This window comes from Cinclus cinclus, chromosome 29, assembly GCF_963662255.1.
Source record: "Cinclus cinclus chromosome 29, bCinCin1.1, whole genome shotgun sequence".
In the NCBI taxonomy this organism is placed as follows: domain Eukaryota; kingdom Metazoa; phylum Chordata; class Aves; order Passeriformes; family Cinclidae; genus Cinclus; species Cinclus cinclus.
This window is the reverse complement of record NC_085074.1, coordinates 632375-659919: the sequence shown is the minus strand read 5'-3', so window position 1 is coordinate 659919 and position 27545 is coordinate 632375. Positions and strand designations below refer to the sequence as shown.

At 44.9% G+C, this 27545-nt stretch overlaps 3 protein-coding genes across 3 annotated transcripts in view; all 3 read left to right on the top strand.

Moving 5' to 3' along the window:
- The first annotated feature begins 21 nt into the window (after positions 1 to 21).
- On the top strand, positions 22 to 5184 carry LOC134054584 (uncharacterized). The gene is made up of 9 exons (XM_062510439.1): positions 22 to 96; positions 416 to 568; positions 792 to 902; positions 1408 to 1546; positions 1909 to 2060; positions 2530 to 2670; positions 2889 to 2999; positions 4013 to 4151; positions 4727 to 5184. The coding sequence occupies exons 1-9, from the start codon at positions 22 to 24 to the stop codon at positions 4813 to 4815; spliced, it is 1110 nt and encodes a 369-aa protein (XP_062366423.1). The 3' UTR covers positions 4816 to 5184.
- Positions 5185 to 8264: 3080 nt separating this feature from the next.
- GKN1 (gastrokine 1) lies at positions 8265 to 11337 on the top strand. The gene is given in 6 exon segments (XM_062510643.1): positions 8265 to 8276; positions 8883 to 8936; positions 9077 to 9217; positions 9353 to 9463; positions 9875 to 10016; positions 11249 to 11337. Coding segments are annotated over 6 exon segments (549 nt in total).
- Positions 11338 to 14830: 3493 nt separating this feature from the next.
- The window catches only part of ANTXR1 (ANTXR cell adhesion molecule 1), a 68930-nt gene continuing 56215 nt past the window's right edge, over positions 14831 to 27545 (top strand). The window contains exons 1-6 of the mRNA XM_062510438.1: positions 14831 to 14982; positions 22017 to 22088; positions 22719 to 22790; positions 25189 to 25270; positions 26161 to 26194; positions 26976 to 27055. Of these exons, the coding sequence (XP_062366422.1) occupies positions 14831 to 14982; positions 22017 to 22088; positions 22719 to 22790; positions 25189 to 25270; positions 26161 to 26194; positions 26976 to 27055 (492 nt within the window). The remainder of the gene's footprint in view (positions 14983 to 22016; positions 22089 to 22718; positions 22791 to 25188; positions 25271 to 26160; positions 26195 to 26975; positions 27056 to 27545) is intronic.

Below are 27545 nucleotides of genomic sequence, written 5' to 3'. Positions count from 1 at the left end.
TGCTGCCCAACGCCTGCCCTGATGCCCTTCCTGCCTGGCATCTTCTCTTTTGAGAGCTTCCTGCTTGAGGGTGCAGATGCTGAAACAGAGCACTGGGTCAGCAGAGGCTTCCCTCCAGGACTTCACCATGGATTGAACTGTGGCCAGTGCTCTTGCACGCATCAACAGGTGTCTAAAGACACCTGTCACAGCTGTCAGATGCGGCAATGTTTCACAGAAAGCTTAAAAAGGTTTCTTACGGCCTTTGCCCAACACCACAGCCGTGATTCTGGCTCCTTTGGAAGAGACTGAGGGCAGGGCGGGCACTTCCCAGGGGGCAGCAATTCTTCCATTGTAGCAGGGATTTTTCAGAAGCTTTGAGCACATCACTGGCTCCCTTCAAAGGTGAAACGTCTTCTATCCCTTGGCTCTCTAGTCTCCTCAGATTCCTGGCGGCTTCGTCAACAACACCCAAGTCATCATTGGTGGCCAGTCCCAAATTGTGACCATCAACAGGCAGTGGCACGTGGCAATCATTGAGCAAAGCAGCATCAGCGGGTCCTGGAAAACCATCTGGAACTACAACACGGTGAGTGGCAGGGAGGGGACTCATTCAAAAAGTGTCCAAGGAGACTGGCTCCTTGTCGAGCTGGCCCAGGGGTGCTGTTTGTTTCCTTTTTCTGACCGTGTTGAGTGCACCATTTTGGGTAGGAACTCTAGGGCACTCGTTCCGGTTTTAACAAAGGGTTTTCTCCAATCCCAAGGCTTGAAGGAATGAAGTGCCAGCACTCGGTAACATTGCTTTTTAACAGGGCGTCGTTGCAACCAAAGTCACGCAACAGAGCACCTGCTACATTTCCATCATGAACAAAAATGAGATGCCCAGCTTCAGTAATCTGGCCCGCCTGGCACAAGAGAGCAGGGTAAGATTCCAAAGGAGTAGCAGGTTCCTCAGCCTGGAGTTCACTGGCCCATTTCTTCATGTGCTTTTTCCTTCTTGGCAGGATGAGGTTGTCACAAGTGGCAGGATTTTCTTCCTCTCAACAGTAGTGGGGCTTGAGAATTTTTCCATAAGGAAGCTTTGCTGAAAGAAGAAAGGGGCTGCACCATTGCCTTCCTCCCCTTCTCTTTCTCTGATGATGTTGAGCTCCCAGTCTTGCTGGGCCAACCCTGTTTCGGAGGAGCCCTTCACGGGCCTTGCTGCTCTTGGCATGCCAAGATCTCAAAGTCATACGCAGACTATTCAGTACCAAAGTGCATTGGTCAGCTCGGAACTTTGCACTGCAGCTCTTCTTGGCCAGACTGCCTTTTCCTTTGGGGCGCAAGAGAGCGTCTCCCTATTCCCGAGCCTTTCCCCCGAAGGGAGCATGCCTAGCAGGAACCAGATCCCAGCACTGCTCTTGCTGAATGCTGGTTTTTGTTGTTTAGAACCAGATTGGCTTTGGAAGACCTACCAAGAAGATCACCTTTGTCGCCAACGGACTGGTCAACAACCTCAGCTCTTACGGATCAGATGTCTTCTCCATGTGCAGTGGACTCACCACCTACATGGCTTACGAAGTTCACGGTGCGTGCAAGCATGGGAATTCTGTCTCTAAGTGACCTGGCATTTGTTTCCCTGGTGGGAGGACCAATGCACAACGGTTGCTCTTCCACCTCGAGTCACACAGACACCAAGAGCTTCAGCAGTTGCACAAAGGGTTCGCCGTCTTTGCAGATCCGCACTGGAGCAGGGTGGTGTCACGGCTGCAATAAATGGCCCGATCCAAAGCCTTACAGCTCCTTCCTGGGAAGCTTAGGGAGGCTTATGTTTGGGCCCCGAGTGTTCCCGCTCACGCTGAGCTCCCCCGCAATGCCCAGTCTAGAAAAAGGGTCGTCCTAGGAACGGCTGTGCTTCCGGTCAGAGCTGACTGGTGGTTTGAATGGCAGCCGAGGTCTTAGGCGCTAGCTCATGGGGTTTTGCTTCTTCCTTCCTTGCTTTCCAAGGACTCCAAGTGAATCTGGGATCATGCATTGCCCTCAATGTCCTGAGAGTCGTGGAGCTTCAGTACTGCACTGGCAATGGCGATGGCAATGGACAGGTGAGAAAACCTTAGCCCTTACCTTTCTTGAACCAGAATGGGGGCCTTCAGAGCTGCTGCCCAACGCCTGCCCTGATGCCCTTCCTGCCTGGCATCTTCTCTTTTGAGAGCTTCCTGCTTGAGGGTGCAGATGCTGAAACAGAGCACTGGGTCAGCAGAGGCTTCCCTCCAGGACTTCACCATGGATTGAACTGTGGCCAGTGCTCTTGCACGCATCAACAGGTGTCTAAAGACACCTGTCACAGCTGTCAGATGCGGCAATGTTTCACAGAAAGCTTAAAAAGGTTTCTTACGGCCTTTGCCCAACACCACAGCCGTGATTCTGGCTCCTTTGGAAGAGACTGAGGGCAGGGCGGGCACTTCCCAGGGGGCAGCAATTCTTCCATTGTAGCAGGGATTTTTCAGAAGCTTTGGGCACATCACTGGCTCCCTTCTATGGTGAAACGTCTTCTATCCCTTGATTTTTCAGTGTCCGCAGACAGATAAAAACTGCCATTATTCTGGTGCATGTATTTACCAAAACATAACTGTCAGTAGTCAAGCACACATGGCAATTATCGAGCAAAGGAGCAACCACCTCTCATGGAAAACCATCTGGAACTATAACATGGTGAGTGACATGGATGGCGTTGTTCACAATATTTGCTGGGTGACTGGCTCGTGGTAGAGCTGAGCCAGTGTTAGGTTGTGTTTCTATAATCTGACCATCCTAATTCCACGATTAGAGGTAGAAAGTTTTACCATTTTTTGCTCTTTTTATGTAGATTCTATTCCATGTCTTTATGTGGAAAACCAAACTGCGTCTGCTCAATAACTTTTGTTTTCCAGGGCATCATTGCAACCAAATTGGTGCAAGAGAGAACGTGCTACATTTCCACCATGATCAGAAATGAGATGCCCAGCTTTGATGCTCTTGTCCTATACGCTTCAGAGAACAGGGTATGATTCAAAGTCAACAGTTACTCGGAATATTGTACTGTATATGCTGTTCCTTTTTTTGCCTGAAACCCTGCTGTTTTCAAAACCCTCTTAACCAAAAAGTTATTTAAAAGCCATTTTAATTGATATTTTCATGGGTATTTTCTGTGATATATTTCAGGTATATAATTTGAAAGCTTTCAAAAATTGCAATATCCTCGTTTGTTTGCCTTTAATGCAGGTTCACCCTATTGAGTCCAAGTCCCAGATTAGATAGATTATTTTTACAATTATTTAAATCATTATTTCAATTGACCTTCTATATTGTCTTAGTAACCCAGACTTTAGATTCCCTGCTAAGTATGTTTCATAAAGTCACATTGTCAATGCCTAGAAAAATACTGTTTCTACAGAATGTTGAATTTAGGATGAACAAATATTTCAATTTTATATACAAAATATTTTAGTAAGCTGTCAAACTTTTTTAAGAGGACTATCTACCATGTTCCTTTTGTTCAGCCATCCACATTAGCATAGACATTATCAAAATTATCTCAGCCTTCAGCATATTCACCTTTCCTTAACATTGGTTTTCTCTGAAATCTGAGAACTGAGTCTCTGAAACACCCACACTTTAAAGAGCAGGAAGATCTGCAGGGCAGACAGAAATCAAGAGGAAACTTCTCCTGCAGCCTTCCAGCCCGAGTGCCACTGAGGGGCCAGGGCAGCAAATGTACAAATGCTTTTGAAGGAGCTCTGGCTCCACAGAGTGTCCTCATCTCTTCTTCAGTGCTTTCCTTCACTTCCACTTCCCCTCAGGCTCCCTGCACCCTGACTCCCTTAGAACGAGCTCTGCCTTTGGAGCTGCCTACAAGGCTTGCTAGTCATCCTACAAACACCCAGGGATTAAATGGTGTCCCTAAAGGCACGTCGGTCTCAAACACCCAGCCCTGAGTCATCATTCCAGAGGAATATGCCTAGCAGGAACCAGATCCCAGCACTGCTCTTGCTGAATGCTGGTTTTTGTTGTTTAGAACCAGATTGGCTTTGGAAGACCTACCAAGAAGATCACCTTTGTCGCCAACGGACTGGTCAACAACCTCAGCTCTTACGGACCAGATGTCTTCTCCATGTGCAGTGGACTCACCACCTACATGGCTTACGAAGTTCACGGTGAGTGCAAGCATGGGAATTCTGTCTCTAAGTGACCTGGTATTTGTTTCCCTTGGGGAATGACTAAATCACAATGGTTGCTCTTCCACCTCGAGATTGACACAAAGTTAGCAACAAACATGCATCATTGTAGAAGAGCAACCCTTGATACGGAGATGTGTGAGATAAATCTGTTGAGTCGCTGCCAGTTTCTTAATCATAGAAGTTCTTGTATTGAGGTAAAAAAGAATATTCTTTTGAAATATATTCAAATAATTCTTTTACTCTGATGGTGCTGAAGCACCATCAAAATCTTCTGATCCTTTCTGCAAGCTGATTGTTTCCAGCCTTCTTTTGGAAAACATTCTATGACTTAGGCTCCAGCTGTTGCATTCTGGCTTAGCAGTAGTTCCATGTACTCACTGCTTGCTTTGCTTGAAGCTTTCTTTGGCAGCTTAAAGGGCTTAATGTGATTGAAAAGGCAAGTGATATGTGTCAGGTATTAAGGGCTGTCATTGAATGCTCAGAGCACTTAACTGCATCTAAGCCACTGCCTCTTCTTTTTTTTTTCTTTTTTTTTGATGTTGTTTGTATAGGACCCCAGCTGAATCAGGGATCATGTATCTCACTTGATGTCCTTAAACTTGTGGACCTGAATTATTGTGATGGCAGTATCAAGGCCTGAAAACTTTATCTTTCTTCAGTCAAATACAGAGGCTCTGAGCTGCTTACCAAGGCAAACCTCGATGCCATTCTTCCCTAACATCTCCTTTTAGAGATGTTCTTGGGGATTCAGATTCTGACACAGATCAACTAGTGACCACATCTTCCAAATAAATTCCTTCATTATGGATTAACTCCAGCTTGTTTGTCATTACTCTACCCTTTTTCATCTAAGAACCCCTCCACAAAAATATTTTTATTGCCTCTCTTCTGCCCCATTTCAGCCCTTCAAATGCTCTTTTCATTGCCAGCTCTCAATACAGGGCACTGCCAGAGAGCTGGGCAAGCCCCAGGGTGTGTATGGTACAAACAAGACATTCACAATTAGGACCTTCCTTCCCTGTTTGGGGAAAGACACCTCACATTAAAAATCTTAATTCAGGGGCCACAAAAGGCAGAAAGGAAGAAAGAAAGATGGGCAAAGCAATGAATTTGCCTTCCTTAGGGGAAGGGGAATCTCCTCTGTGGGATTTACAGAGTTTTTCTATTCCTAAAATAAGGCAAGGTTGGGATTCCAGTTGCTCAAACCTTTAAAATCAAGATTATTTCCTCTCCTTTAACAAAAATTGCAGGATACCCCAGGCTATCCAGGTGAATACAAATCTATCTTCATTCCCAACACCAGCCATCTAACATCCCTCAGTTCCTAGCATAATCAAATCAGCCCTTAGTCCATAATCAGGTGCTACTCTCCTGAAAAGGCTCTCAGAACATGCAGGGCCATGTCTGACAAACAGAAAGCAGATTCTGAACGATCTTGGAGAGGAAGGTCAGCAAAAGAACTCAGCAATTCCTATGATTTAGAACCAATCTCATCATCTCTGGGGACTCATTCAATATTTTTAACACAGCAAGATAACCACCCCCCTTGGTTTGAATGGTGCTTTTGGTTAGAGACACAACTTCAGGCTGAGTCTTTTGCCACATTGGCACAAAGCATCAGTCACTACAAGTTTACTGGGAATCTGTGCTCTGCTTCTGATGATCCTTGGTTTCCAGTTAAAAGTGCCTGTTAAACACATTGAGCTTACCATGCCCAGTTTTCTCTCCCTTCCCTGTATGCAGTGAATTCAGTCAGGCAGGTATCAAAGCCTCCTCTTATCAGAGCACTTCCCCAGGAAGCTCGTCATGCTTCTGTGAACACAGGGCACCTGCCAATAAGGTAAACCCATGTTCAGATTTAACTTTGGGATATTATGTATAAAAAGTAAGAGTACACATCAATTAGCAGCAGAGCTGGCCTGGCCTACCATCCAAATGAAGTTGCCTGTAAGTATATCTACCACTTTCTCATAAAACTCTTAAGGCTGGGCAGCTTTTAAATGGTTTTGAGCTTTTCATGACACTGTGTAAACTCTTAGGGATTTCTGCAGGGCTCAAAAAGTGAAAATGCCAAAGGGGTGGGGACTACAGGGGAGAAATCTCCCTTTTGGCAGGGATGGAACTCCACATGCCTACTCAAACGTGAAAGAGAGAAGTGCTCTGTTCCAGGGGCAACACACACTCGTGACACACCACACAACAATATTCTCTCCTTCACAACTCAGAGGCAAATCAACAGTCTCAGCAAGCCACATAAAGTTAGGGCTCAGCTGTTTGCTGAGAGTTTGACACATGAGAAACCCCATGTGCACTCAGACACTTCTCATCATAATCCTTTAAAATGAAAGTTTGGACCAATTCTATGTTCAAGGGAATGTCTCCATGTTAATAATTGTTCATGACAGGTAACACAAATTAATTTATCATCATAGCAAATAATTCTCCTGCATACTTAAATCCTCTTCAGCTGGATCCCACTGCAGAAAGTGCTGAGCCTGTGCACAAAGTAAAGTGGAAGTAAGAATTATTTTAAGACAGAAAACTTGATGCAAGATAAGCAGTCATAGTGTCCAAATGTGAATTTCAAATGCTCCTTTCAGGTTGTGATTGCTTCTCTTTTTGGCAGTTTTCTGGCTCCTGCTCTAGCTAACAGGATGTTGTGGTTTCAGTCACTTAAAAATCACTATAACAGGTATTGGTAAAAGCACGTTTCAGTATGGGTTTGCGAAAGAACAAGTTAACAGAATTCAATGGCAAGGGTTAGTCTATTGCTTATAGCCTAGATGAAACCTGCAAAAGAAAATCAAATTAAAAACACTTTAGAATGGCACACACAGAGTCCAGGGATGTAAAGGGTGAGGGTGCAAAGGGTTTAAGAGTATTTAATCACTGACTCATTTACAAGGTGATTCAATAGTGTTTACTACAATTGCAACAAAGACTGAAATATAGATTCAAGATAGCAACATATATACCGTAATCACTCCTCATGCACCCAGACTAAGGCCAAGAGCTATCTATATCTATATATGTGTGTGCAGAAGTACCTATTAAAAATTCCCCTGGAGTTCACTAAAACAGGTCAAAATGCCTTTGTATTTCTCAGTGGGTGAGGGTTGTGTCTTAAGGAGTGGGGTAGAAGCCCAGTCTTCAGAGACAGTCTTTTGAGCTCCAGAAGACAGGTTGCTCCGTGGGAGATGCTTGTGGAACCCACTGCAGCTCAGAGGGCTCCCTTAGCTCTGCTGTTTATGGAGTCAGGAGATGACATTCCTTACTCCCCAGGAGATTTCCACCCTGGCCTATCCCAAGTTGGTAACAATAGTCCCGTTCCACTCAGGCTATGATACAGGTAGATAATGTTCCAAGGTTGTCAGGGGATGACTGATTATCCCTTGGTCCCTGCCTGGGTCAGGTAACCAATATTCCTGGTATAGTCATTGTCCCTCCTACGTTTCCCTCTAAGAGTTCCTGGTCGTGAAAACCAGCTCGGGGTAAAGCCTGAATGTAAAGGCTGACACAACAGCAAATGACAGCTTCCCAGCCTCCTCTCTGAGGCCAGAAATCATCTTGCCTTTAATCTGACTGTCAAAAGCAATAATTCCCCAAAACATGGCTGCTGGAGTTAATGTTTTATTGAGTGAAACACTGCTGGGAATCCACAAAGCTAAACCTCCTTTAATATATTCCAAAAAATGGAACATCAAGAAAAGCTCCAAGGAGCACCACAATAAAAGTTCACACCACTATGTCACCAGGGTTATGCTTGAGCAGGAGAACACATCATACACAGGCCATTGCTGGAAGAGGCAATAAAACCTGGTTTTTTGTTTTTATTTTTTTGCCTACCAGCAGATTCCTACATCATAATCATCAGACTCCAGCCAGTCAAAATTTCCAAAAGTACAATCCCCATGTTTACCAAGTAGTTACACCAGGAAATAATTTTCAGGGACAAGTGACAGGGAAACAAATGACAAAATAATTTCATTGCAGCATTCAGCACTTCCACACCTAATTCTGAAAACATATAAAAGGTGGAGGGTTCACACTGTTCTTTCTACCTGCAGGAGCATCAGCTCTGCAGTCAGGATGAATCTCCCTGTGAGTATGCATGCTTTTCTTCCTTATACAATGAAACTTTGATTCAAACCCATTCCTTTATCTCTCAGAAGGGTTCTGCCTCTCTGGGGCACTAAGGCTTTCTCTGGAGACATTTTGCTGCTCCAGAATGAGCAACTCACCCTCTGCTCCCCAGAGGAGCTGAGGAGGTAAAGGATTTTTTCACAGCTTGGCTGTACATTATTCAGAAAACAGGAAGCCTAATCCATGTCCATTATTGTCAATGCTTTTGCACAACTGGAGCACTGCACTAGGGGATCAAGCCCTTCCCTGTAATGCCAGAGCAGAAGAAAAGGAAAGGCTTTCTCCTCACTCTTGTAAAATACCTGTGTGAGCCTGCACAGGTCTGAGAAACAACTTGAGATTCAGCTCCTGAAAGAGCAAGTGTGAAATGTGTCTACTTTGCAGTGCCCTGGGGTAAAGCAAGAGTGCCTCCCTTTTGGGGCACTGATGCAATCCCAGCATGAAAGCCAAAAAGGATCTAAGGATCCCTTAAACACCAGATTAGGAAAAGGGAAGAAGGATTCTCATGATCAGATTTGTCAGCCAGAGCTGCAATTACACATTTGTATTTGATTTTCATTTCAGATTTTGACTGCCGTCCTTCTTGGACTCATCCTGACTCCAGCCCTTGCTGATTATGTGAGTACAGTGACCAATTTCCACATGGCTGCTTTTCCTATGTTCCCTGCTTCAAAGATCTCCTTGAACCTTTCATTTTTCTAACGCCTTGGGGAGATAATCACTTGCAAGCCTAAGTGTTCTTTCATTTGGTTTTCTAGCATCAACAGACTGAGCTAAGCAAGAAAATCTCCTTTAGTGGAGGCTACCAGCTTATGACCATCAACAGGTAATGGCTCATGGCAAGTGTTGAGCAAAAGACCAACCATGGGTCCTGGAAAACCATCTGGAACTATGACATAGTGAGTGCAGGGACGGGCTGGTTCAGAGACTGGCTCATACATTGAGTAAAAACTGGTTTGTTACTTTTTTTTAATATGTATGAAATTCCAATATTAATTATTAAATTCCAAATGATCAATAACTTTATTTTACAGGGTTTTATGGCAACCAAAGTGCTGCCAGAGAAAACTTGCTATCTTTCCATAATGAACAGAACAGAGATGCCCAGCTTTGATGCACTCCCTCAGCTGGCTCAAGACATCAGGGTAAGACTGAAAAGGAGCAGTTACTTGGAAAGTTGTACTTAATGCAAAGTAAACTGATATGTGAGACCTAGCATATTTTTAATACCAACAGAAGGTATATATAATATATTTTATATATATATATATATATATATATATATATATATATATAAAATACTCTGAAGACCAGGTTCATCACACCATTAATTGGACATTTTTATCAATGGCATTTTAGAACAATGTAACTTTAAACTTTTGAAAATTGAAATACCTTTTTTCAGATGCTTCCAGTGGACGGCTTACATGTTTGGCCAATGTTGTAGCTCAGTTAGATTATCCTTAAAATGTTTATAACAACTAAAGCTATGAATATGCCTGGAGTTAAACAGATCCCATCACTGATCTTGCTGAATGCTGTTATTTGATGTTTAGAACCAGAATTATCCAAGACCCCCTTCAAAGGAGATCACATTCACCCTCGTCAAGAGAACAATTCGTGACCTTGAATCATATGGACCAGACATTTTCTCCATGTGCAGAGGACTCTCAACTTCTGTGGCTTATGAAGTTCATGGTGAGTGCAAGCATGGGAATTCTGTCTCTAAGTGACCTGGCATTTGTTTCCCTGGTGGGAGGACCAATGCACAACGGTTGCTCTTCCACCTCGAGTCACACAGACACCAAGAGCTTCAGCAGTTGCACAAAGGGTTCGCCGTCTTTGCAGATCCGCACTGGAGCAGGGTGGTGTCACAGCTGCAATAAATGGCCTGATCCAAAGCCTTACAGCTTCTCTCCAGGAAGTTTAAGGGGGCTTACATTTGGGCCCAGAGTGTTTCCACTCACACTCATGCGCTTCCCTGTAATGTCCAGTCAAGAAGAAGGGTTGTTCTTAGAACCACTGTCCTTCAGGTTAGAGCTTACTGCTGAACTTTGCCCAGGCAGCCACCAAACCCTTGTGCTTCACAACACTCAGCCATGTGGCTTCCATCCTTGTAGGTTTTTCCCTGGGGCAACCATCCCATTCCTCAGGGAGTTAATGACCGTTACATGGGAGGATTCTTTCAGAATGTCATAGCCCATGTGACTGGGCCCATGAACTGGCAGCAACCTCACTGTCTAATGCCCAGCCTTCAGGACTCTCAGGAGCCAGTGCAATAGAGCCCCAATTTCTGCACGGGAAATCCCAAAGGGTTTTCAAGAACACGTCTTTGTGGGCATTCCTTGCCAAGCCACACAGCTGGTGCTCTTTGGGGACTCCAACAGAATCTGTCCCTGGTACAGCTCAAACATTCTCAGTGCAGCAATTCTCCAGACCCTGGCTGGCTCACAGTAAAACCAGCACCCTCCCATAGAGAGGCAGACATTGCGATGGAGATGAGCATAAATCAACTGAGCTTCTGTGAGCACCTTAATTGTAATTTGATCTTGCAATACAATTTCTTGTAGTGATGGGAAAAAAACACATTTGTTTTATATATATCCAGAGAAACTAAATTTAACTCAGAGAAGTTAATCCCGAAACACCCTCAAAGTATTCTTAGCCTTCCTGCCAGCTGGTTTTGTCCAGCCCTGTCATGGAAAGACACTTTAGAGCTCATGTTCAGGATCTTACATTCTGGCATAGCAGGAATGCACCTACTTACTGCTTGCTTTGCTTTAAGCATCGACTCTGTCACCTGGGAGGGCTCAATGAGATTGAAAACTGGAGTGCAGTGTGCCAGGTATTAAGGACTCTCAGTGAATGCACAGAGCACTTAACAGCATCTAAGTCTCGTGGTAATTGTTATTCTTTTCTTGTTTTTGAAGGACCACAATTCAGTCTTGGATCATGCATCAAACTCGATGTCCTTCAGTATTTGGCCCTCACGTACTGCCATAAGGATAATTTTGTGTAAATCATACCTTTCTTGAACCTTGTGAAGATGCTCCAGCAGCAGCCTTTTAGCAGCTGCCCAGACTCAACCATGATGGAGTTATTCCCTGGCATCTCTTCTTTCATTCCTTTGTACTGAAACAGATCAATTGGTGAACAAAGCTATCAATTAAATTCCTTCATCATGGTCTAACTCCAGCCTGTTTGTTTTTACTCTACCATTTTTCATCTAATAACACCTGCACAAAAATATTTGGCCTCATTTGAGCCCTTTCACTGCTCTTTTCACCTCAGCACAGCCAGAGAGCTGGGCAAGTTCTAGGGTGTGTATGGTACAAACAAGGCATTCACAGTTACGACTTTCCTTCCCTGTTTGGGGAAAGATGCCTCACATTAAGAATCTTGATTCAAGGGGCACAAAAGGCAGAAGAAAAGAAGGGCAAAAGAATGAATTTACCTTCTTTAGGGGAAGGGGAGTCTCCTTTGTGGGATTTACAGAGTTGTTCTGTTCCTAACATAAAGCAAGGCTGGGATTCTTGTTGCTCAAACGTTTAAAATCAAGATTGAGTATTTCCTCTTCTCTAACAAAAATGGCAGGATGCCCTGAGCTGTGCCACTCAGCCTCTGCTGTGCTGCCTGACACCATGATATCATCATTGCCCTGGGAGTGTTGAGGAGCCTCATCACCTTCTGGGAAGGTCTGGATCAGCCTATGGCAGTCAGTGAAGGTGTTTCCACCTCAGGGAGCTCTTGATCCTTTGAAAAATTAGAGCAGTCAAGGGAAGATAAAAATCCTCTTGGCCACTGAGTGTCAGCCTCGAGTTGCACAGCTGAGATGGAAAAGACACCAGACTCACATGCAGAGAAGTCTGCTATCCCACAGCACCAGGAGAGTGCAGTGGTGCCAGTACAGCTGTGCTGAATTACAGCACTAGAGGCACAGTCAGGGACTCTAAGGACGTGTCTGCACCGGGCAGGAATTCCTGTGCAGAGATAACTTAATTGTGAGAATAACACTGGGTTGTGTAGGAAGCTTCCACATAGTGCTGTAACAGCTTCCTGAAGTGTCCTGAAAAACAGGGAATATGACTTTTAGATCTTGACAGAAACCATTGCCAATCATGCAGGTCAGACACCTGGGAGCCAAAGGGAACCACCCCCTGAGTCACCCAAGGTGCTGCTCCCAAACCCAAGGGCACCATCTGGAGCTTAATCACCCTTTGCACAGCTGTGTGCAGTTAAAACACCTCATTATTGTCTCTTACACAAAGACTAGAATACACTCTTCTCAAGCGGCAGTAGGTCCCTTACACACCACCTGCAATTTTCATAATGTTTTTGTTTCTGGCATTTTTAGTAAGGGAGGGGTGTTGGGACCATGAAGCGTAGGAATTTTGAACTTTCTGTGCTTTCTGGCACTGACCCCCAAAAGAGCACTACTTTTGACTTGAAGCCTTGGAGAAGGTTTCCAAATTTGAGTGATGTAGTTGGGATCTCTGGGATGTAGTTTGAATAGAAGTGTGTAATATCACATGGTGAAGGGTTTTGAATTTTTGGGGCATTGGCTCTTTTTCCTTCTTGTTCCTTCTTCTTCTTAGTTTTAGTTAGTAGTTTTTGCTTGGATAGTGCTGCACTGAGGGTCACAGGTGGTTGGTTATTGGGTCAAAAGTATAAATAATATCGATGTTAGTTTTTAATTGGATAGGTAGGCCTTAAAAGACTTGCAACAAGCAAAGTCCAGCTCTATTTTGTCATTTTTAGCTTGTTAGCAGTAGTGCTGTAAAACTCACTGTATTGTAGATAAGAATTAATAAAAACTGAGTCTGAACACAAAAATCCTTTCTCTCATGCTTCAATCCCAACTCTGATTGAAGGCAGAGGAAAAAAGAAGCTACCCACTAATAGGGAGGAGGGCAGAAAAATTCCAACACCCCTCCTGGGTCCCACAAGAGCTTGAGGGTTGATCCTGCTCTTACCAGATCATAAACAAAAACGCACACTCTTAAGGCAGGTATATGAAGAAGATTAGTCCTCAAGAAATTCAGAATTTCAGGATAAAGCTGTGTTCCACTTGGTCAGTGGCTCCCTCCCGCTCAGAGCACTCACAGCTTCATTCCTTGGCTTTTCCCCAGACCTTCCTGAGCCTTGTGTCAGTCTGAATCCACAGTTACACAAAAAATCTGATCTCCTCCTCCAGATTTTGTTAAGGATGTTTTAAAGACAAATTGAATGCTTTAGGCAGTTCAGGGCAGCTAGAAAGCTTGGCTCAGGTGCATTGCATCCCCTATAACTCCTGCTGAGGCTGCTCCACTCACCTGCTGTTGGCACTTAGGAGTTTGGGTTTGCTGGTGTGGCCTGAGGGTCTGGGAGGGAAGCTGGGGAGCTCTTGGTACCTCCAGTTTAGCTCTTACTGGTTAAAGGGTTCCCTCACTGGGGAATGGTGTTCCTTTTGAGCTGTTCTGCTCTGCTTTTAGAGCCTGCGGTGCTGTTTGTGGAAAGAGCTAAGAGGTGAGTGTTGATGAATTTACATTTTCCACTGAGTTTCCTTGGAAGAGGGAGACTTTAGGCTTTAGAAGCCAAACTGAGTCTGGTGAGTTGGGGCAGACTTTCATAAGCACAGGCACTGCTGAGTACTCCTCAGGACTGGGAAAATGCAAGGCAGGAAGCCTGGCATGGCTTTTCACTGCTGTGAAGATGCTCCAAGTTTTTAAAGGTCTTTAAACTCAGATGTTGCCTGTGTGGGAAGCAAAGGTGTAGTGACAGGACAAGGGGGAACAGCCTTAAGATGAAGGAGGGCAGGGTTATATGGGATACTGGGAAAGAATCCTTCCCTGTGAAGGTGGTGACAGGCTGGAATGGAATTCCCAGAGAAGCTGTGGCTGCCCCTAGATCCCTGAAAGCGCCCCAGGGCTGGGCTCTAAGTCCATCCCAAGGCTGTGAATCCGTGCCCAGGGCTGGGTCCTGCTGAAAGAACTCAGCCTCTTTGCCGGGCTGGGGCTGCTGTTCATATGCTCCGTGCACAAAGCTGCGAACCAGACTCTGCTCGAGTTCTGGCCACGAGATGGCATTCTCTGAGCTTCTTTTGCTAAGAGCTTGCCATCTTTAATAATAACAATAATAATTAAAGGGGGGGGGGGGGTGGAAGCCACAAACCCTCCCTGTATTCTAAAGTCTGTGACAAAGCAAGATTTGTAAGGAGGCTACTCCTGCTCTTGCCAAACAATGGTGCTGCTTTTCGAGAGCTGCGAGGGAGACTGAGGGTCAAGTCCCTTTAAAAAAAAAAAGTGAAATACAGTATTGTGCATCTTGAAATCTGAAACCAAGAAACAGAAGTTCGAGGGAAACAAGGGGGAAAGTCTTGAAATTCCTGTGGACAACTGTTGCAAGTGGAGTTTTAAGGAATACAATACATATCTATACCTTTTAAAGGTCATTGAATGGCTTTTGTGGAGAAACCTGTGAAATAAAGGAACCTTGGAAGAAGAGATTTCTTTTTCTCCTCCTCTCTGGATATAATGGCCATTGCAAATCAAAACATCTTGAGACTTGGCTTCAAGTGTGTCTTCCTAGCAATTTTTGCACTCACCTGTGATGGACACGGTGGAAAGAGAGAGAATGGTGGTCCTGCCTGCTACGGAGGATTTGATTTGTATTTCATTCTGGACAAGTAAGTCAGTCCTACTTTGTTCTTTTTCACAAAGTTCCTTCACTAGGCATGAACTGGAATGGCACACGCTGATACCCAGGAGGTTTTCTTTGGATTTGGGTTTCGTAGAAGTCACTAAGTCTCCAAGGAATCTCTGCAACTCGGGACTGCTTGCTTTGTTGTTGTTGTTGTTGTGGTAACTATTTTGCTAGGTCCAGTGCATAAATCCCGCTGTGCTCTGTAATCACATAGTTGTAAGTTTTCCTGACAGGGGAGCTTTGTGTGTACTCAGACTAGAGGGTTGCACTTGGAGCAATGGCTGGGAGCAGAGCAACACTCTGGTCCCCTCTGGTTTCCCCACGAGACGAGGGGAGGTTGAGGATCTCACGAGAGCAGAATTATTCCTGCAGGCACTAATTCCATGGCTGAGAACGTGCAGGGAGCACTGCCCACAGCTCTGCTCGTGCCCCCCCTGCCCCCTCAGCTGTGCCCCAAGCAGCAATTCCAGGTAAAAACCAGCCCAGAGAGGGGCTACTCCCTTTGGAAGGAGCTGAATTCAGCTGCTGGGATGGAGAACAGCTCGAGTGCCTCATTGAAAGAGCTTTATTTTCCCCTAGCTGAGTCACACTTTCTGTGTTTCTTCTGTTAATCAAAAGCATGTTTTGACTGTTTAGCTGGTTGTGCTGAAGATAACTCCCTAGCTCATTTTTTCATCACTAATTGTGGCAGTGTCATCTCCTTGGCACTGTAAGAGTGCTGCTTTTTTCAGATGTGGATGGAGCAATGTGGAATTATTTTGTGCTGAGCTTTTTAAAGCTTCATACTAAAGCAATGCAACAATTTAAAAAAAAACAAAAAAACTTCCAAAATACTGGCTGAAATTATTGTCCTGATTTTCTTGATCAAAAGTAGTTATTTTGAACCAAAGGCTTGGAAATGCTGGAGGTGATCCCTGCCAGAGCCATGGCACTGACATTAATAACCACAAATTTCAGAGACAGGAAAGTATTTGCAAGTTGCCAAAAGTGTTCACAGATGAAGTTTCTGACTGATCCTCTGAAGTGTTTTGCAGTAGCTCCCACAATCCATTAGAAAAAATGACTTGAAATTATAGAACCCTTTATTACAAAATACTGGGTAAAATCTAAGACTGAGACACTGGCTGCTACAGTTGTCCTGATGCCCCAGGGGAAAGATTTATTTATTTTGTTCTGTGGAAAGATCTACCTGGCTTATTCATTTTGCTGGTCTTCAGTTATTAGCTGGAATAACTCTATAGCTCCAAATGGAAAAACCCCAAACAAATCCAGAACATGGTTCCCCTGGAAGCTGAAGCAGGCTTGAAGGTTTTCTCAAATGTCATGGATGTGCTGTGTTACACCTCTGAGCCTGTGTAACTTCAGCAGGCCCTTAATTCAAGTTCTGTGCTGTTCCCTTGCTAAAACCCATGACTTCTGAGCTTCACTCATGGGATTATAGATTTGGGTAGAAACATAAGACTTGGCACAAGCTTTAAAGCAGGCAGGCTGGCCCCAGTGTATGTATCAAGGTATCCAACAAAACTCCTGCTTTGACAGCTGTGCAATTCCTATGCCTGAATTTTTTCTGGTGCAGAAATGAACAGGATCTGATGTAAAAACTTCCTTGCTCTCCAGTGGAATTTTGGAGGAGCATTTTGGCTTTTCAGCTGTTGCGGAGTACAATACACCAGGGGACCTGGTCGTTTAACTTCTTATGAGTGATTTACTGTGGTGAAGTTGGTTACCACATATTATGTACACTTCCATGAAATCATAGAATGGTTTGAGTAGGGAGGTCTTTGAAGATCATCTGGCTCCACCCCATGCCATCTGCAAGGAACCTTCCACAGACCTTCCAAGACCATTTCTTGTCCTCTGCAAAATCTCAGACTGTGTCTATTTTCTCAATTTAGTCTCAAGCTGTATGCCATTTGGAGCAGCTTTGTGAGTTGCAATTTGCTGTTCGGAGTTGCTACTTGCTCTTTAGAGTAGCTGTTTAGGGTTCTACTGTGTGCTCTTTGCTGTTTGGCTTCTGTGCAGGTGCTGAGCACCTCAGGGTGAAGGTCACACCAAGATAAGCCCAGTGCTGTGGAAGGTTGGCCTGGCTTACTTTGGGAAAGTTGGTCCAAGGTGGCCTCTCCTTTTGTGTTCCTGTGGTGTTGAGAGGATTCCTGGGTTCAGGCTCCACACACAGGAGGAGTTGGTGCCAAGGAATTAACAGCCTGGTGCAAATTAAGATACAGGGCCTTCATTAAGAATGAAGCAGTGAGATGTTGCTAAAAAAGCCCGAATGTTTGTCTTTGCTGAAAAATTGTCCAGTTATTCTAAAAATATTCTCAATGTGATTAACTAATGTGACCACCTCAAATTGACATGGTGCCCAGCCCTGCAGTGAGCAAACATCCCCTCTCCTAGCACAGCTGGAACATCTAGGGGCAGCTCCCACACTAATTTATTTGCAGGTAGAGAAGAAGGAATAACGCAAGTCTTCTCAGCAGACTTTTGCTGCAGCCTGTGTGTGTCACAGGGATTATTCCTGTGGTGTGCAGATAATGGGGGATGTCTACCCATGTGCAGAGAGCACACAGGAACTGTTAACATGTGAAAGGAATGGTTCTAGGAGGTCCTTGGCAGAATAAAACAAGGAATCCAAGCTCTGGATCCCTTCCTTACCCAGCCAGACAAAGGATCTGTTTTTAACCAGTTGCATTGAAGTGAACCCCCTACTCTGGAAAGCCTGATGTTGGTTTCTTTGATTAGAGCTTGAGTAGCTGCAGTTACTGTGATTTAAGCAGGATTTAAGTCCAGATTTGCACTCAGAGTGTGGAAGGCACAGAGCCACAATTGGATGGGAACAGGCAGAGCCCAGGCAGGAGCCTGAGCCTCAGGATCTGATCCTTCCCCTGAGAAAGTGAGCCCTGGAGCAGAGCTGACCACAGCACTCAGAGCTGCAGATTGTTCCAGCCACTCTCAGAGGAACAAACACAGCCTGAGATAGGGAATGGTGACACTGAGGGTCTGCAGAAAGAGATTCAAAACCATCTCTGCTCCTCATTGACCCAGGGATTGCTTCCTTGTTTTTTTTCTAGGATCACAGACCTGCATCCAGAGCAAGGTGTGCATTTTGTTGGGATGGCAGGACCTTGCAAGGAAGTGGAGGGATGGTTTTTCTCTGTGTTAGCGTGAGGGCTGAGGGATGCCAGCAAGGCAGGGTGGAGAAATTTGTGCATTTTTGTCTTTTTTTGCTTGCTGCCTGAAGGAACATAATTAGCTCCCAATTCTGCCAAGGGCAGGCAGTTACAGTGAACTGAGCTCATGTGTGAAATCCTTGCCAGTCAGGACCTGTGTATGTGTTTTTTTACCCAGGGATACATCTTAGATAACCATTCCTTGGTAAAAGGAATGGACAGGAGCTCCTTTTAAGCCAGGATTGAGTGTGTGCCTGCAGCATTCTGCACTTCATCTGCTGACTGATATAAGTTAAGTCCATGGTTACCTGTTTGCTAGTTGTTTTTTTTCATACCCCCTGCCAGCCAGGAGGAGAAGAATGTTCTTGGCCTGTGACTGGGCTTAGTGGCTTGTCCTGCTCTGACCTGAGCCTCTGTGGACCCTGTGACCTGCAGTGTCCCCATGAGCTGTCTGGTGTGAAGTGTGGCACAAGATAACAGTGGTTCCTCCAGGAATTGCATCACCTCTCAGATGCCTTTGTGCTGTGGAGGGCTTTCAGAATTACTCCTGAAGTATTTGGAAAGACAAAGGATGCTTTTGGGCTCATTTGTGTTATATTTGAAGAGCTAAATAAAGAGATGTTGCACAACTTCTTAGGTAAATGCCATCTCTGAGAGCCACGAGATTTCTGGGAGCTGGTCCAAACCCAGGAAAGCTTAAGGAGATTTTTGGATCAACATCAGCCTCTGAACCAAGTGTCTTTGTCCTCCTGTCAGCTGTAGGGCACATAATTCATGTGAGGTCTTGGTGTAAGAGTGTGGGCTTGATTCTGTGACTCTTCCAGTCTGCGAATTGAGTAAACCCATGGGCATTCCAAGAAGGTGTAACAGCAGAAATTGAAAAGTGGAGTCTAAAAAGGGCAAGAAAGACCAAGTCTAGAGAGGCTTGAGCTGCTGCAGCTTTGGGTTCTGGAGCACCTTGTCCCAGTGAGGAGGAGGAAGGCACCTGCTGAAGAGCAGGGCTTGGCCAGAGCATGGCTGGATCCACAGAGCCCCTGCAGTGTTTCTTTCATCACTTGCATTCACTTTAGATGTACAAAATGCCATTGGAGCTGACCACAGAATGTATCACTCTCTTATTAAAGAAAATTGTTTACTTAGCTTTCATTTCCATTTATTTGGCCCCTCTCCAGAAGAGATTTTGGCATCCTCATGGATGAGCTTTTTCTTAAATTGCAACTTTATAGCATTAACCATTCAGCTGCAAAGCCTTGGCTCGCTGATCATCTTGTTTCTTTTGGAAGTATGAAAAAAGAACTATTTCAAAATTGGCTTTTCTTATCTTACAGTTGGACTTTAGAAATACTTGTCCTCCTCAGAGTTCTTGGCCTGCCTCACTGTACAAAGGAAGTTTCTTTTACAGTGTGGCTGCTGAATGACACAGCTCAAGGAGGTAGGCACTGTGAGCTAATGCTGGTTTTGTAAGCTTTTGTACTGGCTGCAGAAAGGTTGGTTATATTGGGTTTGTCCATTTTAGGCCAAGTGAAGAACATAAGAAGTCTGAAGTGTGTTTCAGAAAATACATTTTATGTACAAGGAGTGCTTTTTTTTTAAGTGCAAACATGGGCATTTCTGGTCCCTGACAGCAGAAGGAGAAAGGAACTCCAGGCAGACTGAGCTGTCTGGCTCAAGTGGGAATTGCTATGTGGGAAGGACAATGTGTGGTCAGCCAAAGTGGGAAACTTCTTTCTGGGCCCCTGTTACAGCTCCCTTTGGTATAGATGGGGGAAAACTGGGCTGCAGACTTTTCCAATGATCCCACTCCTGAAACTGAGCAGAAACCATCCTCCCTTTGAGGATACAGTGGGTTTGGTTTAATGTTGTAGCAGTGGTAAGAACTTTCCTTAAAGGGTGTTTTACCTGATGGGTGGGAGGAGGTTGGGTAGGGGCTGCTGGTCCCAGCTCCACCATTTGATGTCTGCTACCAAATGGGTCAACAAATGTAGGAATCTTCACTGAGGTGGTTTTTGTGGGGAAGTAATATATGGTCTAAACTGGCATTTGTTTCACTGAAGCAAGGACTAATTGGTTTCTGATTAACAAAGCCTTGGCTCTCTAGGTCTTCTGGAGACTGTGACCCTTGCTTGTAAAGTCAAGTGTTTCTTTCATGCCTCACCATATAAAGACAATAAACACTTCTTTTCCAGACCAGTTTTAGGAAATTATTTGGGCTATTTGACGCTGTTGGGACTGAAGGGTCTGTGGAATTCAAGGTCTCAGAGTTATCTCATATGTCCTGGGGCTGAGCTCTGTGTGTCTCTGTTCTATCTATTTAGGGTTTGGATGCAGCAGGATTTAAGTCTCCTGTCTTGAGAGCAAGCCCTGATGTATGCTACCCTTCATCTCTTATGACACCAGTTTTCCCACTGTCTGTGGTTATTTGGTTTATCAAGAGCTTTGCTCTTGGTGTTCCTTTGGTCCTCTTTGATACATATTTGTGTGGAGAACAAGCAGTCATGTCATGTCCTGGTCTGAGGAAAGAAAGAAATAATTCAGTACTGTGAGCATTTGCTGATGATCCCACCTGCTCTGCCATCTGCCCTGCAGTCGTGCCCTAAGCGGGGTGTCTGCAAGGCCAGCTTTAAACTGATCCTAAACTGATGCTTTTGGGGCTGAGTCCTTTTTGCAGCAAGATCTGGCAGGGTCACATTTTTTGCACAGAGCTGGAATGTTTTTGTGCCTGAGCAAAGGTCCTCAGTGCATGGGCAGACCAGGGTCACACAGAGAAAGAGCAGCTCCAGTGATTGGGGAGCAGGAGGAAGAGGCCAAGGTTCTTCCTGAATGGCTGAGAATGCAAAGCAGGTGTGGGGAAAGGGGGAGGAAATGTCTGTGATGCCTGGGACAAACTCTGCTGCTACTTGTGCTTCTGGAAGAAAAGCAATGCCCTGAGCAGCCAGGCTGGGGAACCTGCTCTATCTCTCCACTGGCAATCCCAGAGCTGAGGTACAACAGAATAGTTCATTTGCCTTTGCTTGCTCTGAAGTGAAAAACCCTCTCAAACATTTGTCTTTTCTTCCTCAGGCTGCAGATCAATTAAATTTCTGTTGAAGCTGGACTATAAATATTTCTAATTGTACTCAATGAATTAAATAAGTGATGACACATTTATTTTCCAACTCTAGAAAATAATTTTTTTTCCAATATTAATATTCCAGAGTTCATAGAAGTGTTTATGCCAGAAGGGGCATTTTGTGCTGAAAGATTCTGATTAACCTAATTTTTTCTTCCTTCTTAAAACATAAAGAAGAGTAGTCCAACCCCATTAGAGCCTATGGTTATTCTCTTGAGGAGCAAAATTAGTATGTTTTGTCTTTAACTGAGATGTGAAAGAATTAACCAGAGCAGTTGAGATGTGGACTAAGGTGTTTTATTTTTCATAGTCTCTGGCACAGTGGAAACACTGGAGAAGTTTAATAATCTGTTCTTCCAACTGCACGTAATTCTCAGAATAGGCTTGAGCTAAAAGCTCTGCATAATGGTTTGGAAGTGAGTGGGCAGAATTAATCTAAAACATTGTGCAGGGAAACAGCTCCTCACTCACATAGGGTTTATTTGGTTAAGGCTGTGTTAAAGTCCAGCCTAACTGCCATGAGCTACCAGCCTCAAACACTTGCATGGAGGGGGAATTATTCTTGCTTTTGAAAGTTAAGTAGGAAATGTCAATTACAGTTTGATCTCTCTTTAAGGGAAGAGCATGGGCAGGGAGTGTTGAACAAAACAGAGGCAAATGCCTCACTGAGCAGTGTGTGACTGAACAAATGGCTGGGAAAACTTCAACTGATGTGTCCTGTAATCATTGTGTCCATAGATCAGGAAGTGTCCTGCATCACTGGAATGAGATCTATCATTTTGTGGAGCACTTGGCCCGCAAGTTCATAAGGTAAGGAGGGCTGCAGGTCCCTGGGTGGTATCTGGGGGTGCTAGGGGCTCCCAGTCCCAGCACATGCTGTTTCCCATGGGGGGATGTGGTGGACAAAGGGCTCTTGATGCTTTCCTCAGATCTTCCATTGACTGCTCTTCCCCACTTTCACGTTCCATGGGAAAAGGGGGTGATCAAATAATTGCATTTATTCCTGCCTTCCAGGGATCACATCTGTGGAGGGAGGAATCCTCCTGTCCCTGAGCTGCTGCCTGAGGCACAGGAGTTTGGGGCTGTAAGGAGAGCCTGTGGCTTTCAGGCCCTGAATGACCTGAGCCTGGATGAGGAATCCCTTGGGATAGGGGATGGAATGTGTTGTGACAAACATAAGGAGCCCTCCCTTGTTTCTATGGTGACACCAGGATGCATTTAAGCCTTTCTTGCTTTAGCAATCCTAAGGTTGTGATAAAAGTGTTCTCTACATATTTTACAGGGATTCCCCAAGGTTTCCCTGGACTAAGAAGACCCAGGGCAAAATACGTTTTCATCCTGTTGAATTGTAACAGGATGGCAGAGTGTCTCATCTGATTGTGTTACACACAGAGCTCTGCTCTGGACCACCACATTAATTCACTTTTTTCTCTCCTCCAGCCCTCAGCTGAGGATGTCCTTCATTGTTTTTTCAACCAGAGGGACAATTCTAATGAGGTTAACAGAAGACAGGTAAGAAGAGGTTTAAAGGCTGACAGCAGCTTCTGTATCCTTGTAGCTTCCTTCACCTTCCTCAGTGATTTCCATCCCATTGGGAACTGTATTGCGGCACCTCTGTGCTTCTCAATTTCATCGGTAGAGTCACATGCCCATTCTCACCTACTAGAAAGAAACTAAGGCCTCTCAAGGCAGAGGTTCCCTGCTTAACTTCAGCTTCTGAAGCCCTTCTGTCAGCTGTCAGGGTTTCAGCTCACACTGGTTTTGTTGAGGGAGTCTGCACTCTGCAGAGATTCAGGATTTTGTCAGAGAAGCAGAGACTCAGTGCCTGTGAAAGATCCTCTGGGAGTTTCTTCTGCAAACAAATAGGTGAAACTGCCTTCTGGCCTGAAAGCCAGAGGTGACACCCACACTCCTGGGGTAGAGGGGAACGTGATTTCCTTGAAGGTCTGAAGGTGTGTCACAGACAAAATGTTTGGGATGGATTTCAGGGGTGTGGACTTTTTGGCAATAGCAGATTGTCTTGTTTGTGAAGCATGTTCCTGCCACCCCCTTACAGACCCCCAAGTTAATATCAGTAAAATCTATGGGATGGATTTTTTTTTTTTATTATTTTATTCTGACTTCCAAAGAGAGCTGGATGAGGTCCTTAAATCGCTCTTGCTTCCTCTGTTAACTTCATTGCCACGTGGAGCAAAAATATATGTACCACATGTGTGGAGTGTATAAGTCAGCATGTGTTTTACATATTGGATGTCTGAAATCACATACCACAGCAGCTGCCATGGGGAGGAAGCTGGCTGCCTTCCTACAAAGCAGTGCACACTCACACCAGCCTTGAAAATGTCCTTAAACTCAGCCAGTCTGAGCATCTCCTGCCACTTCCTGCTGCAACAGGGATGAAGAGAATGAACCACATTTATTTAACTGGCTGCCAAAGGAAAACCTGTTCCCTGCCTCTTGCTGGGTCCCACCCTAGGAGCAAACCCCACTGCAGAGATCTCCTTTCTGCTCAGGCTCTAAGCTATGAGACTGAGATGTTTCCCGTGTGGGAATGTATTCCATATTTCCCCAGCTGTCCCAGAAATGCTGGCTGGGAGCAAGATATTGTTATGGAGCTGGTCTCAGAGCCAGCTGGCTGGTGGGTTGCACTGGTAAACAAGGGATGTGCTGTGCTGTGGCTCACACTGGCCTGTCTCACCTGGGAGAACTCCCCCCACTTCAGCCCTGCCTCTGAGTGGTGTTTCAGCATCTGAATGTGAGGGTTAAGGGTGCTGAGCATTCCTTTTGGGAAAACTCAGTGTGTCCAATGGGACTGGACTGGCATTTTATTTACTTTTGCTGTGTATTTTTATTTACTTTTGCTCTTTATTTTCGTGTATTTATGGACCTCTGAAAAACAATTTTGATGACAGGAAATGCTCCATTTTATCTCCAACTTTGGTTTGGTATGTGCATGGCTGCCTGAGAGGAGGAACCTTGTAAGTGTCTAGCTAGTTTGGGATATCACTGGTACAGAATGGGTTCTTGGAAATGTGACAATTCAAAAGCAGAGAGTCTTTGCTCCCTGGGGAATCTCTGCTGTGCAGACCGAGCAGTGTCAATGCCCTGCTGCCATCAGCCTCACAGTGAATGTGTGATCATACCAGCTGGCCTTTCTGAAGTGGTTGGAAAATGTAGAGACAGAAGTGACTCCTGGCATGCCCATGTGGCTCTGCCTGCAGTGACTTCATCCCTTTCCCATGGACATTATGTGCAGTTTACTCAGATACACACTGCAGGGTTTTATCTTGTATTAAAGACTCCTGGCTCGTGCTTGGCTTCCAGAGTTTGGTGTTTGCCACTCAAAGGAACAACTAATCACTGCCTAAACCACAGAGCCTGCAGCTGACCTGTCACTGTGCCTGGCACTCCTGAAAAGAACTAAAACACGTACCCTGAGTCACAATAAACCATTGGGAAAAGCTTCAGTCTTCCAGTCAGCTTAACAAAGAGCTGAAGATGTAGCTCCACATAAATTGGAGTTGCCAGGATAGTCTGTGTGTCATTTTTTTGTAGCTGTTTGATAATGTTTGTATACTTGAGCAAGAAAATGTGTCAGGAAAGTGAGCCAGGTGCAAGTCAGCTGCTGAGGTTTGAGCAGGGAATATTAATTTAGGAAGAAATGTATGAAATGTGTGGCTATGAACCTTGGGGATGGTGCTGTTGTGATGTTTTCCCCAGGCACTGGGATCACTGGGAGCACAACACTGTTCACATCCCTGGAGAGGCATCTACCCTATGCAAACACTGGGTTAAAAACTTTTTCCCCCTCTCCCTGTGCCTGGCTCTGCCCTGCACATCCCCAGATGGCTGTCAGGACATCCTGGTGGCTTTGCTTCTGGGTCTAACAGAATGCCTGCCTTCATTCCAGGGAGCAGATCCGCCAGGGCCTGGAGGAGCTGCAGAAGGTGCTGCCAGGAGGGGACACATACATGCACGAAGGATTTGAGAGGGTAACTGGTGCAGGCTCAGTGCTGAGCACAGTCTCTGCTCCTCAGGAGCTGTAGGACACAGGGGCTGGTTGAGAACTCTCTGGTGGGTGAGTGGGACCCTGTCCCTTTGTTGCAGCAAGTACAGGGAGTGTAAGGGCTCAGTGCTGGAGCTGCAAACTCTACTAATTCTCTTTATTTCTGCCTTCAGCTTTTATGGGCAGAGCTGCCTTTTGTGCCTGGGAGAAGGCAGTGGCATAGAGTCCCCTGTGGCTCTGTGTCCAGGAAGGGTGGGAAGCTGTCAGTCCTACCTGGGCTGAGGGGGGGTGAGGTCACAGCTCACACCTGGGGTGACCAAATAGCTGAAGATCTTACTGCCTGCTCTGATCTTCTCCTTCTGGGCATATTTTTTACATATTTTACTAGCTCAGGAGTTTCTCTAAACCTGCACTCCCTCCCACCTCTGTCCTTAGTGGTTATTTGGGAGGGGTTTGAACTGTCTGCTTATTGTTAAGTGCTGCCCCATCACTGAAATGTGAACACAGAAGAAACTCAGGTGATCTAACAGAGCTGTTGGTTTGTTTGTAGTTGGAATAGTTGATCTGGAGGTGCTGAGGAATACTTAGCATTTGGCCTAGGACATTTCTCAAGGATGAAAGTGGACAGGATTTTCAGAGAGGAGAACAGAGTGGGAGACAGCACTGGGGTTGGTTTGGCTGATGAGACCTTGCAGGAATGCATCAAAACCCCAGGCAAGGACCTTGCTCTGTGAATCAGATGTCTGAAAGTAGAGCTCTTGTGTGAACTGCAAATGTGACATCCCCACTTCCATCCCTTCCTTTCTGCTGCACAAGTAGAAGTTCACAAGGTCTTATTATTGATTCATTACTGATAATCTTCTGCTTTGATTTTAGGCAAGTGAACAGATTTACTATGAAAATGTTCACGGTAAGAGGCCTTCTTGATCCGTTGAATGTTTTTTTTCTCTTTCTTTTTGAATGATAACTTTAACAGATCTAAAATGCAGCTTTGCTGTGGGAAGGGTGGGGGTGGCTTCTTTTCTTGCAGGGATGTGGTGCTAGTCAGGGAAGTATTGCTGAAAGGGAAAAAGAAAGAGTGGAGCTTTAAGGAGCTGGAATTAAAGTGTAACAGGCCAAAAGGGGGAAGCCAGGCTGGCTGCAGGTGCCCACCCTCTCCAAAATTGTCTGGTGCCTTACTTTTGCTGGAGGGCTCAGGCAACCATTTCTTCTTCTTTCTGAAATATAAGTACATGGAGAAGCTCTTAGGTAAAAGATTTTTTTTAAATCAGCAATTATTAAAAGCAGTAAGTGCAGACAACTGGAAAAATGTTTGTCCTTTCCTTCCCTGTAACAGATGTAAAAACTTTCTGGTTTGAAAGGGAAAGCTGTGAGGTTTAATGATATTCCTGAAATGTTACTCAGGAATCTTGAAGATTTTAGGCCTTTTTCCCATCATCTTTGTTTAAATCCCAATTGAGCTTTTTAACACAAGCTGAAAGAACCCCTCTGGATTTCTTGAACTGACAGCATTATTAAAATCAGGAGCTAACTAGGAACAAATTGCACTTTTTGATGGCTGCGGCCTCATTTACTGGTCTGAAATACCACCACAGTTATGCCCTCTGAGTGTGCTCACAGGCAGGATGTTTTCTGAGGTGGCTTAACAAACAGAACCAAAGCCAAGGGACTGAAGAGGTTTGTGTGTTCAGGTTACAGAACTGCCAGTGTCATCATTGCATTGACAGATGGAGAGCTCCACGAAGATCTATTTTTCTACTCTGAGAGGGAGGTAAGTGACTTACACATTTGTACTCAGGGAGACAGTGAAATGTCTGGGCTTGCTGCTGTGAATGCAAAAGATCACATTTCCCCACTGAGAAAACTCCACTTTGGTGCTCTGCAGACACAGATCTAAAGAATAGCCACTGACAGCAGCAGCCTCTGAATACCACAGCTGAGACTGTTCAGGGGAAAGGAGAGGGAGGGGTTAAAACTTCCAGTTAAAAATAAACACTAGAAGAAGGGATTGTTCACAGCTGAAAAGTTTCTGTATTTACTGGATTGCTCTGGGAAATGCTGAATAGTCTCACTTTCACTTTTTTACTCTCACAAAAAGAGGATGGCTTCTTTCACATCAGAAAATCTTTCAGATCACCCAGTCCAACATTTCCACAAATATCTCGAGATTCAAGCACATATCCTCAACATCCTCATTATATTAGTGAACTGTGCAAAATATTAAACAGTGGGGTGAGCGTTGAGAGCTTTGCTGCAGAATG

Coding starts and splice junctions, on each gene's coding strand:
- LOC134054584 (XM_062510439.1), top strand. CDS start 22: ATGCCCTTCCTGCCTGGCATCTTCTCTTTTGAGAGCTTCCTGCTTGAG. Junction 97..415: donor ATGCTGAAACAGAGCACTGG/GTCAGCAGAGGC, acceptor TTGGCTCTCTAG/TCTCCTCAGATTCCTGGCGG. Junction 903..1,407: donor GCCTGGCACAAGAGAGCAGG/GTAAGATTCCAA, acceptor TTTGTTGTTTAG/AACCAGATTGGCTTTGGAAG.